A 12,334-nucleotide genomic window follows, 5' to 3' on the forward strand; every position below is an offset into this window, starting at 1 on the left:
CACTGGACATTTTTAAGTTCTATATAAAATAATTCTTGATATACTGCATGGAGTGCCATATATTATCTATCTGTGTTGTTATATACTCACCGTTACAGGAGAAGTGGTGAGGCGTGGGCGGATTTGAACCATAAATTCTTAGTTGAAGTACTTTAAACTCTTAACAAGCACAGTTGGTATCTGAAGCCAGTTGGGAGAAGTTTGGGCATGTAATTAGTACATCTCAGGCCATCCATCTTGACATCAGTTGAATTACCTGAGCGGACACGGTCTAGGTCCTCCGAGTATGTGCCTCAAGTCTTGTTAGTAGTGCCGACAGGAGCCGTAGTAAATGGAGCGCTGGTATTGACGGGGCCTGTCATTACCTTTCCCTGGGAATCAGCCAAAGCGCTTGGTCTCGCTCAAAGGCTCTCCATCACCTCCAATGGGCCTATTTATGGTCCAGAGTAATGGCCCCAAGGGGCACGGAGAGAGTCATGGAGAGGGAAAGGCAACACAGAAAAGAATAAACAAAAAAAAGAGGTGACAGTAAGATAGACAGGGCATGGAGAGTTGGCTATTACTGCAGTAAAGATGGCAAATGTTATTAAACAGGGACTCAACAGGTAGACACATGGGTGACCCCTTCACCATGAAAAAAATCGAAAAAAGCAGTGAATCATTTGCATTTACTAATTGGCAGCGCAATACTGCAATACACAAGTTGTACTTTGAAATGTTCTCCTGTCTTTTGCAAACTAATATTGTTAATGTCACTGAGATTTAGACTAACTAGACACTTTATTAGATACACATTGCTGGTGCTGGGTTACACCTCGTTTTGCCCTAATTGTTTGTGGCATAGATTCAATACTGGAAGCTTCCTCTGAGATTTTGTCATTTTCAACTGCACATCCACTTTTCGATGATCCATGCTTTCACCGGGCAATGTTTTTCCAATCTTCTAATCTTCTATTGTTCAACTGTAGTGAGACCATATGACACAATGCTCTGTGGCAGCAGGGTAAAGTCATTGTCATCAGCTGCTATAGAGGACACTGCCATTACTGCCACCGACACATAGCCGCTATCTGAATTCAATCTCAGTCTTTCATTCCAGCAGCAGTTACTTTGGCATTTGGTGCATACAGACTGTTATTAAGAGCCTAGTTTTTAGGTCAAGGCTTAATGAAAACTTTATGAAAAATTCATGTACCACAGTAAAGACCTACATACAGTATATTATTGAGGCCTCATGAGATGTGCTTTATTCCCAAACTCCAAAAAAAGAGAAACCTATTTACTGTTTATCATGCTATTGTTAAGACTACTCCAATTTAGCTGTCAGGCAGGCTGTCGGCCACTTAAATCCAAGAGAAAGGAGCAAACCAGCAGTTTAACAGAGCTGGATGATATTGACAAAAATATAGCATCCAGACACATCAGTCTTATCATTATATTTGACTACTGGGGATTTGAAAAATGCATTTATTCTCACAACAAACAACCCAAATAATAAAGACATACTAAAAAAAATCTCTACGTTAGCATTTGAAGATCAGATAGAATGGTTGCTTATGCAAGCCTATGTGTCTCTTTGATTTTCTTTATTGTTGGTTGTGTAATTTGAATCCTATAATGAGGATAGATTTTCTAATGAAATGAACAGGATTCCAAAACCCAACCATGTACTATGTAGATTTAAGTATGCACATTTCTATTGTTTGGATCAAAGAAAGAAACAAAAAACAAAAGAACTTAATCCACAGACACTACCAGCTGCAGCAGTGGATGACCCTTCTGTTTCTGTTATCTTCTCTGCACCCTTAAGGATTGATTAATGCATCTGGATGCTTGCCTTCTTTTCTCTGCTAGAGTTTGGGGCTCTTGTTTTTTTTTTTCCCTGCTGTCAACAATTCTGCATTCAAACACGAAGCTTAAATGCACACATTGGCATCCAGTCACAAACTAAAACATCACTGAAGAGAAAAAAGAAAAGAAAAGCTGTATAGATACATCAGATTCACCAGAATGAGGCGGGGTGGGGGTGACTTGGGGGTGGGGAGGGGGACTTGGTTGCATTTTCATTTGCTTGGCTGCCGGCTAAAGAGGGATTTGTGCTACTTTACTCCAGCTGATATTCCCAACAGAAGCAGCAGGCGTTCTCATTTTCACATGGTCTGTGTAGATGGGGAAAGTGACAAACCTCTTCACGCTGCCTGTAAAGAGCCTGATTCATTGCTTGTTTCCTATTGTTTTGAGTTATACTGTTAGGAAAGGGACGCAGGCAGGTATTTTTTGGGCAAGATGATGGATAACTTTACTTGTGGCCGGACTGTAAAAGTGTGAAAAAAACAAGCAAAAGTTGAGACTATCTTCAGGACAAAACAGCAGCTTTTAAGACTCAAACTCAGATGTTTATTAAGGAACAGCCTATTCTCACTCCTAAATCTTCACCCTGACCAGCTGATTAAATATAAAACGTGATAATGGTGCGCAGTAGGCGAAAAAACACCCTTTGCAGCTGCAACAAGCTTCCTCAACTGCTTCCGAAGCACTTCCTGATCTACAATAGTGACATCAGCTCGCTACATTTAACAACAGTTTCATGGCATCTGTTTCCATTATGGTCTACCTGACAACTCTGTGTGTTCGAGTGTGATATCAAAAGGTCCAGCGCAGGCATTGTTGTGAGATGATGTTGGGAGTGAACCCACCCCCTAAGCAGGAAAAGAAAAAAAATGAGCATGAAAATCCCTTCCATGCGTGAGTGAAGCCTCAAAGTTAAGATTCATTTATTAAGTGTAAACCGTGAAAGAATCAAGCAACAATTTGGTGACCGGAAACTACCAAATTTCTAAATGTTGTTTTCCCAACAAAACCCTGTTGATAAAAAGGCAGGATAATGTCATTTAATCTCAGCTTTGAGGCGAAGCCCATTAAGCGTAGCAAAGAATGCAACTCTCTGATACACAACAAGCTACAAAAATACACAGCCCCTCCCTATAAATTATCACTATCATATACGCACATGCATGTAAGCTTTTAATTTACAGAGCTCATTAAGATAGTACAGACAGCTCAAGCTTATCTGGGTGAGTCGAACAGTCATTTCCCCCTAAGCTCAAATCCAATCATTCCCATAAGCCCCCGGGCTGCTTCATGCTGTTCAAACCACTTCTCTCTGGTCACCCAAGCTCTTCGCGCAGCAGCCCATCAGATCACACACCAACCTAACGCAGCAACTCATGCGCACTGCGATATTTGCATGTGATTTGCACAAAATCGCAATCTACAAATACACATTTAGACAAGTAAGCTTGGGTGGATATTTCAGCTCAATTGTGTTAATATAGTGCAATGTCGCAACAGCAGTCATTTCAGTGCCTGAGACATAAAGATCGTACAGCATTATAGAGGAAAGCCCACTGTTCCCGTGAGAGCAAGCGCTTGCTTGGGAGTGGAGAAGAGGGGGTCTTTATAACAAGAACAAACTTCAAGCAGAACCAGAGTCAGAGAGAGCAGCCATCTGCCAAACCCAAATTGGAAGCTTGTTCCTCAGGAGACGAGCCTGAGAGCTGAAGGCTCTACTTCCCATTCCACTTTTGACAACTATAGGAGCCACAAGCACGTCTGCACCCTGTATAAGAGTGAAGTGCTCTGTCGGGGTAATAATGCACTATATAACGTCATTAAGATATGATGGGCTTGGTCCTTATGTGGAGACATATTTCATGTTCTGTTCTGACGGGGAGCATATGGTTATGGATATTGCCTCCATGTGTTCTCCTATCATCTATGCACGGAGGCGCTCTCTCTTACAGACACACACACACACCTTTATTTTAAATTTGGCCTTCCTATGGAGAGGCACCGGCATCATTATTTCTGCTGCATTGAGTTTGATTAAATGACTTTGCTGTTTCTAAACCTTCCTCTTCCCTCATTATAAAAATGTACCTTTTATGGCTGCAGCAGCTCTTTCTAGAATAGCGAAGACTCGCTGAGCAGCAGACAAAGAAGAGGGCGGCAAAATCGTTTGATGCTGGAAGATTAAAGGACGGGGGGGGGTTAAAGAAAAAAAGAAGAAGAAGAAGAAAATGGTGGCTCTGCGCCTTAAAGAATTTCCTCAGTCATCCAGCTACCAGGGCCACTTGCTCTAATGGCTCTGCTACTTCAAGCCCCTCTTGGCACTGCCCCGCGCTTACTCGCTTTAGATGCCTAATTATCTCATTGTAGGGCAGCTGTTGAACAGTGTGTGTGATCTGCCTTCATCTGACAGCATGTCAGCTTCGCAGGCCACAATAGCTTGGTCAATATTCTTTCAGAATGAATAGCAGCAGCAACTCTAAAAAGCTTCTGTCCGTGCTCTGCTGTAAAGCCAGCGGCTGATGCTCAAATACTGTTTCGCTGTCATGTATGGTTTTTCAGTTGACTAATTTGCTGTCTTCCCTTGTCTGTTTCTTCCCCCCTCTCTCCTCTCGCTAGATGAGATCGACTCGGAAGGTTTCTGTGTGGCCTGTGGCTTTTGTGGGTGGCTTGAGGTACGAATCCCCCAAGGTCAATGCAGCCGGTAAGGTCTACGGCTGGAAGACGGTGTTTGACCCCCATCGGCCCTTTGCCATCGACATGGCTGGCTTTGCCATCAACCTGAGGCTCATCCTCTTCAAGCCACAGGCGTATTTTAAGCTTCGCGGGGTGAAGGGAGGTTACCAGGAGAGCAGCTTGCTCCGGGAGCTTGTCACACTCAACGACCTGGAGCCGAAAGCAGCCAATTGCACTAAGGTAATTTCCTTGATTTTTGGGGTTAGTTTTTCACATGTTTACTGATGTTAAGCAGCTTGCCTTGAGCGGTTTGTATTTCAGGGATTTGCTTCACTGTTTGCTTCAAACAGTGAAGGCTCTCTGTCTTGTAGAATTAAAATCCTACAAGACAGAGAGCCTTAAACACCACTCTGCTTTTTTTTTTCCATGTAAAGGGTCACAAGCTTTACAGGCTCGGAACCACATGATTTGAAATGTTGTGGAATAATGGTGTAACATAAAAAGCGAAATGGAAAAAACTCATGTAAAGGACCACAAACCTGTTATGATGTAAATGTACTTATCACAACTTACCAGAGCATTATAAAATAACGACACTAACGCTAAGCTGGCTTCATACTCCGTTTCTGATTCTAATGGGGACAGCAGTACAAAATATATTTGGTATCCAATTTTCAAGACTATAAAGTATCATGTGGCAGGGCGTGGTCTGTAGCGCCGCTGCTGGGAGGCTAACACACCGAAGCTGCCTCAGCTCATCACGCCTCCCCTGCATTTAAGTCTGTACTGGGTTTTGAGTTGTTGTTTTGTGTGTGTGTGTGTGTGTGTGTGTGTGTGTGTGTGTGTGTGTGTGTGTGTGTGTGTGTGTGTGTGTGTGTGTGTGTGTGTGTGTGCGCGCGCGCGGCTGGAGCTGAAAAGCTGCAGCCAAGGAATGTTACTGAGAAGAGTAACCGAGAATAAAAGTGTAACAAAGTGAACCATGTGGTCATGTCTGCCGTGCATCGTTTGCATACCAATCATGCAGTATTGTGCTTCTAAGGAGCTTCACATAGTGGGGGTTTTTCACTTTTTTGTAGCTATTGGTCAAGTGGTCATCACCAATAGTTCCCCAGGACTTCTGAACACTTTTAAAAGTTTTTCTTTTTTGTTTTGTTTTTTGTTCATTTTCAATCCTAATGATTTTCTTCAAGATTCAAGATTCTTTATTTGTCACATGCATAGTTATACGAGTACAACACACAGTGAAATGTAGCCTGACACACTCCTCAACTGTGCAAAAAGAGAGAACATATACAGGAGGACATTATGTGCAGTAAGTAGCATTATGTGCAGCAAGTAAGTGAATTATGTACATTAAGTGAATTACATAAATAAGACAGTCTGGAAACTTTAAATTGAAAATATGAAAAATGTACATTGTGCGGGTGGGTGTTAAAGTGTCTAGTGCTGTAGTGAGGCTCAGAAGAGTCAAGCTGGGATGTGTTAAGAATAAGTCCTGTCTCAGTCACTTATGGATGCTTATGGATGCTTGTGGATGCTGGGGGGGTCGGGGGTGGTCCTCAGTTGTCGAAGGTGGTAAAGGCGCTGCCTAGCCTTGTTTTGGACTGGACCAGGTTTATGCCATTTGTGTGTCCGCTTGACTTCTATAGATTCAATAAATTTTTTATATATATTGCTAACTCACAAAAACGATTACTGCAAGGCACTTTATATTGTAAGGTAAAGATGCTAATTATTATGGAGAAGATCCCAACAATCAGACAACCCCTATGTGAAAGCCATTGGTGACAGCAGGGAGGAAAAACTCCCTTTTAGCAGCGTCCAGGAGAACCAGGCTGAGGGGAGAAGGGAGGGAGGAAGGAGAGAAGACACACTGTGGAAGAGAGACAAATTTTAATAATATTTAATGATTAAATGCAAAGCGGTGTATAAACACAGACTGAAAAGAGGTGAGTGAAGAAACACTCATCAGTGCATCACGGGAATCCCCGCTCCATAGAACCATTATGCCTGTGCATAACCCGCCTTGACAAGTTTATATGTTTTTAAGTGCTGAATCATCCCACGACATGAATTTCACCAATCATTTAGACTAAGAAGAAAGAGCGGAAAGAAATCCACAATATGTTTTCTCGCAGCGTTAAAATCAAGCCCCCTGCTGAGCACCACGGTCGGCAACAAAGAGAATTATTATTAGTTTTCACAAGTTATGTAATAGTCATTTTTTTCCCTCTCTTTTTGCTGCTTAACACTATTGGAGCCAAACTGTTGTGATTATGCAGAAAAAATAAAAGCATTAGCAATGAGAGTGTGACTTTCTATAAATAATCGAGATCGTCAGAGAAGCTGTTCGTAACAACAAAACACAGAAAGTCTCCTTAATAAGAGAGGTCTTATTAATTATTAAAGAAAAAGTTTGACATTTTAGTGCACATGCTTACTTATATATGACATTTTAGAGCTGCTGTTTCTTTCCTTCCAGCCTTTGAGCTAAAGATAAGCCAACTGGCTCCTGGCTTTTGGATTTAGAATAAACAAACTTAATTGACTGAGCCCTCACCCCCAGTCCTCTCTCTGGGGAAAAGAAAAAAAATCCTAGTCCTCTTTGAGAGTCAGAAGGTGATGTATTTCATGAAAAAACTTGATGGTTTTCTAATGGTCAGAGTGTCTATAAGTTTAAGGCTCTTGCAAAAAAGTTGGAAATCATTGATTATATTTCCCAGGCTGCCCTCGTGCTCTCTTGCACATCCACACACACACTTGAGTCAGTAGCTTGAGGCTAACAGCAGCAGCAGCAACACAATTTTTTCTCAGTACCCGTTCCACCATTCCTGCTTATGGCCAGTGGTTTGGGTCACTTCACTCTCTCAGGGCAATGGGGAGTCAGCCAGAGGGCTTGAGCTAGCCAATATCCACACCACAACCACCCCCACACACGCGCACAAATAGACGCACACACACAAATACAGATACATGTAGAGAGAGCGAAAGAAGAGAAAGGAAGGGCCAGTTTTCTCCCCTGTTTTTCTCTGCCATTCAGAGGGCCAAATGAAAAGAGGGGATTCAGAGGAGGGCCGAGAGAACGGAATTGGAGTCGATGGAGAAGCGAGGACGTCGGGGTGTCACGCTGATTACAGATGAGTGCAGGGACGGACTGAAGGGCGGGAGCGAAAGGGTTAGGGGGAGACAAAAAAAAGATGGAAAATCGTGCTCGGGCATCTCTCTTCCTCATAATCTACCACTTCAGATGTAGGTTTGATAATTAACCCCCCCTGCGCACACATACAGACACACACACACCTGAGCAAAGTGGGAGTGGACTCCTGGCGTATCTCACACGAGCCCAATGCATAATTCATGACCAGCGCTGCGGCAAGATGAAAGGAGGAAGGGTTCCAGCACAGTGGAGAGGAGAGGAGGGGGGAGAACATGAGCTTGACACTTACAGTTTCTTCTCTCTCCCTGTTTTTCTTTTGCCGTCCTTTTCCTGGATGTTTGTATGCTCTCTGTGGGCCAAAACCAAGCCAGTGTAAAGGCTCGATAGCAACAATAGTACACCCGGAGGAAGTGTGCAAAGAGCTGCACCACAAAAGCAAAGGAGCTTACACAAACTGTGGTGTGAAAACATTTTTTAAAACTAGGCTGTCATTCGGTGGTAGCCATTAACCCCATGGCAAGGAGAGAACTCTTTTACACAAGCTAAACTCAGAGGGCTTCATCATATTTGTAAGATAAAGCACTCCTGTGGTCTCCTGTCACTCCCTTCTAATGCAGGGTTCACACTCAAGTAGCTCTTTGCACATAGGTGGGGGGGCTGGAGCTATAAGGGAAATTGAATGTTTTTGAAGAAGATGAGGCGGAGTGGGAGCTGACCGGGGAGCAGACTGAATGGGTGCATTAAGGGAGCGGCATGTCACTAATGTTCCTGCTTGTTTATCTCCATGCTGTTTTTTTTCTCACCAGATACTCGTTTGGCACACGAGAACAGAGAAACCCGTCCTTGTAAACGAGGGAAAAAAGGGATTCACAGACCCCAATGTGGAGATCTGACTGCGTTCCCGCCACAGTAAGTCTGCGCTTACTGAGCCAAGAGTTGTTACTGAGCTCAACCTTTTGTTCACTGGCAAGCTTCATTTACAAATAAGGTGAATTTAGGAGGTTAGCATCACCTGATCTCGCCTGGTTAGCCTGTAAAAGGAGCATTTATCATTAATGTTTCCTGATACGCCATTCAGTCATTTTCAGTGCCCCTCTATTAAAGTCCAATTAGCTGCTGTCCATTATTAAATGTCGCCAAGGAAATAAACAGGTTTACTGAGATTAAATTAAACCTTGGTGATCTTTTTTCAACCCGTCTTAATCCTTTCCATTGCAGGTGGCTGGCCTCTGAGCTGAGAAGGGAGAAAACGGCTAAGCTTCTCGATAAGTGCTCACATCTTAATCACGAGGAAAAGGAAAAAAAGGAGGTGGGGGGCATTTAAAGAGGGACTTAATCCTCTTGACTCAATCTGACATTTTTTGTTTAAAAAAATATGGACCAAAACAGTACATAATGTATTGTATTAAAGCACAGATTATAGCAAAAAGGCAGCAGATATTTGTCAGGTCTGCCACTGATGTGCAGAGGAGACAACAGCAAAGGAAGCCTCGCAGGGTTGGTGGGGTGGCAGGGGGGGCGGTGGTGAACAATGGCCCGCTGAGGACAGCCTAACAAAAGAGACAGCACAATACGAAGAAGGAAAAAAAAAGCATACAGACAGCGGATTCAGCCAAACAAGTGTTTTAAGAAATATCCACCTCAAATTTAAAAGAACAAAAACAGAGGAAATAAAAGACAAATGGGGCTGGATCTGCACATCGTATCCCCCCCTGAGAAATTCCTCATGGATTTAAGGACACGGCCCACATCATCCGCCTGGATAAAAAAAACAACACACAAGAAAAAAACACCACTCCGAGGAGAAAGACGCCTGATGTGGATTTTTCCTTTTTGAGCGAACGCAAACATAGACAGGGAAGGAAACTTCTTCATTTCGGTTTGCTTTAAGTTCATTTAACTGGTTTAGGCGTTTCACATGCACTTGACTTGCTAGTTCAATACTACTGACTCTTGCCTACATTTACTCTGTCCATTTTATAGTCATCCATCATAACTCGTACACTTGAAGACAGACTGCTGTTGCACACGTACCCCTCTGTGCTTCGAAGCTGAACTGTACAAGTAAGCATCAGAAACCTAACACTCTCCCTAGCACTTAAAAACACACAAATGTTCCTCTGTGACGACATGTATAAATACTAATTGAATATGAGAAGAGTCAGAGGAGGGGTTTGACAGATGCATTGTAATTACTGTATTTCTATGTAAAGAAGAAGAAGAAAGAGTCCCTTTCCCTGGTAAATTCCTTAGAACGACACACAACAAGGCACAGGTTCACAATGGGTTCAACACATGGAAAGAGTAATAGCACATCAGCATCATTAACGTGGCAGATTCACAACCGCTGCCCTGACACCCCCCTCCAAATCTACCCTTGACTTCATCTGCTGTAACTTTGTGAGGTTTTTGCAATGCAGAAAAACTCAATGATTTAATATTTCCCTTTATCTGTGCACAAGCACACGCACATCTGCCCCGGACCTCATAAGTCTGCTGTGTATAGCCCCCCCCAAAAAAAGAAGAAGGATGAAGCGGCATCAGAGCCTACACAGTTGGTTTTCACAAAGCCTGTCACTTCCTGTTAGCGCTAAAGAACCACCCCCCCCCCCAACCCCAAAACATAGAGAATTATTATTATTAGTTATGGCCTCCACATATGAAATCAAATATTAAACCCAAGCCTAAAGTAACAGTGGGCTACAAGAAGAAAAGCACAATGAAAATCAGTGTTATTTTTGCTAAAGATCTGGCAGTGAGGTGATGTGTGTTAGCATCCATGGATGTCAAGAAATGGAGTCTCTGCTCCTCTGAACATTAGACATCAGTAGGTACGACGCTGCGCTGCTGAAAGTTATTCTGCATCTCGTATAATAGAGTCTCTCCTCTGCTTGATAAATCATCCATCTTAGACACAGCGGTGGCTCTCTTATCTGACGCTGGCCAGCAGAAGTAGCTGGAGATAATTCAAGAAAGAACTGAGCCTCTGTGCTGTTGCTAGATTATCTATGTCCTCCCCCCACCTCCTAAAAAGAAAAAAAGAAAAACGAAACAAAACACCCAGACCATCCTCCATAACCCAGCACACACAGCCAACTCAAAACACCCTACTGCCCCCATGAACACGTACAAGCCGCAGAACCCGTGTTATTGCAGATTTCACTTTGGATGCGATAAGATACACACGCAGACAAAGGCTGTTTGGTATCTCTAAAATAACACAGGCCATTTCCACTGACTGCATGATATTACACCGCAGCCACGGAGAGATCGCTATCCTCCCATTATTTATTCAAAATCAAATTTAATATATTTATTTATATATTTATTTCAAGCTTGGATGTGCAATTCAGTCATGCCAGGGTTTTGCCCTTTAATCTGTATTTTCCAGTAAACAGCATGCACACATACACTACACTGTACACAGGGACGATTACACAGATCAATAACAGGTTGAAGGTGCCAGGAGGACCGTAGCACTGCTGCTGGCTGAGCTCTACTTGAGATGTGTTAAAAGTCAATGACAGAATCCATCTGAAAAGTTTGCTTTTTACGAGTGAAACAAAATGTTCCAAATGCTGCGTTTGTGCAGGCGAACAAATGCGATGTGGGGTACAGACGAGGCAGTGGTGAGTTCAGAACAATGATGCTGCGATGTCAGGACAGTTTAAATCAGGGGTGTCAAATATAAGGCCCAGGGACCAGAATTGACCTGCAAAGACTCCAGTCTGGAAAATGTGAATGACTGTATAGATTTTCATAGGTTTTGTGGCTTTTCCTGTTAATGAAGACCCCCCCATTTGTAGTATGCTAAAGTTATTAAGTAATAAATAAACAATTCATTGACAGAAATTTCCCATTTTCTCAGTATCTACTATATAAATTTGTCATTTAATAAAATATGTTTTGAATTAAAACTTTATATTTTATAATTACAGGCCAGTCTGGGCAATGAATTGTCAGAACTTTTCCAGTAATTATTAATATTTAGCATGTCATTTCACTGCTCCAGCCCATTTAAGATCAAAGTAGCTTCTTTGCGGCCCACGATGTGAAATGAATTTGACATCCCTGGTTTAAAAAGGCTTCAACGTCAGAGTGATGCTGTTTCAACTTTGCCCTTCATCTGATCCCAGCTGATGACGCATCAAGCAGTATGTGATACAGCATTAGTCTGTTATAAAGTAACCGTCCTGCAATGTGCAGCAACATCAACACTGAAAGTCATTTAAAGAACATAACCCCTCTGAGGGCGTTTAAAAGGCACAATACACTTTACACACACGCATGCACACACACAGACACAAAGTCCTCCCTTTTCATCATCTCCACCGTCATCTTTCAGCCTCATGCGATTCACATTTTATGCATGTGACTCTTAAGGTTGTTTATTTGCCACAGCAATTCTGTCTCAGAGAAAGATGTTAGTTGAATCCAGATAAATAAATCACTGAGAACAACCTCACCTGGCTCTGTGTATTGTGTCCAGTGGATGCCTCTGTACTGTCTGTTGTACTGCATGTAATTTCCCCCTCAGAGTGAAGACGTTTAGGGCTCAAAGTCTGGATAAAAGTTTTGCTTTCATGCTATTGTTGTTGTAACCAGTGCATTTTTTGTGCTACTATATAAAATGGTTTTTGCCAAACTTTGTCT

General features: G+C 42.6%; 1 protein-coding gene across 5 annotated transcripts in view; it reads left to right on the forward strand.

Moving 5' to 3' along the window:
• b3gat1a (beta-1,3-glucuronyltransferase 1 (glucuronosyltransferase P) a) overlaps positions 1 to 12,141 on the forward strand; it is a 98,680-nt gene extending 86,539 nt beyond the window's left edge. For all 5 annotated transcript variants that reach the window (XM_026192959.1, XM_026192958.1, XM_026192961.1 and 2 more), the window contains 3 exons: positions 4,468 to 4,764; positions 8,488 to 8,590; positions 8,900 to 12,141. In XM_026192959.1, the coding sequence (XP_026048744.1) occupies positions 4,468 to 4,764; positions 8,488 to 8,574 (384 nt within the window). In that variant the 3' untranslated portion in view covers positions 8,575 to 8,590; positions 8,900 to 12,141. The remainder of the gene's footprint in view (positions 1 to 4,467; positions 4,765 to 8,487; positions 8,591 to 8,899) is intronic.
• The last annotated feature ends 193 nt before the right edge of the window (positions 12,142 to 12,334 follow it).

Source organism: Astatotilapia calliptera, chromosome 14, assembly GCF_900246225.1.
Source record: "Astatotilapia calliptera chromosome 14, fAstCal1.2, whole genome shotgun sequence".
NCBI lineage: Eukaryota > Metazoa > Chordata > Actinopteri > Cichliformes > Cichlidae > Astatotilapia > Astatotilapia calliptera.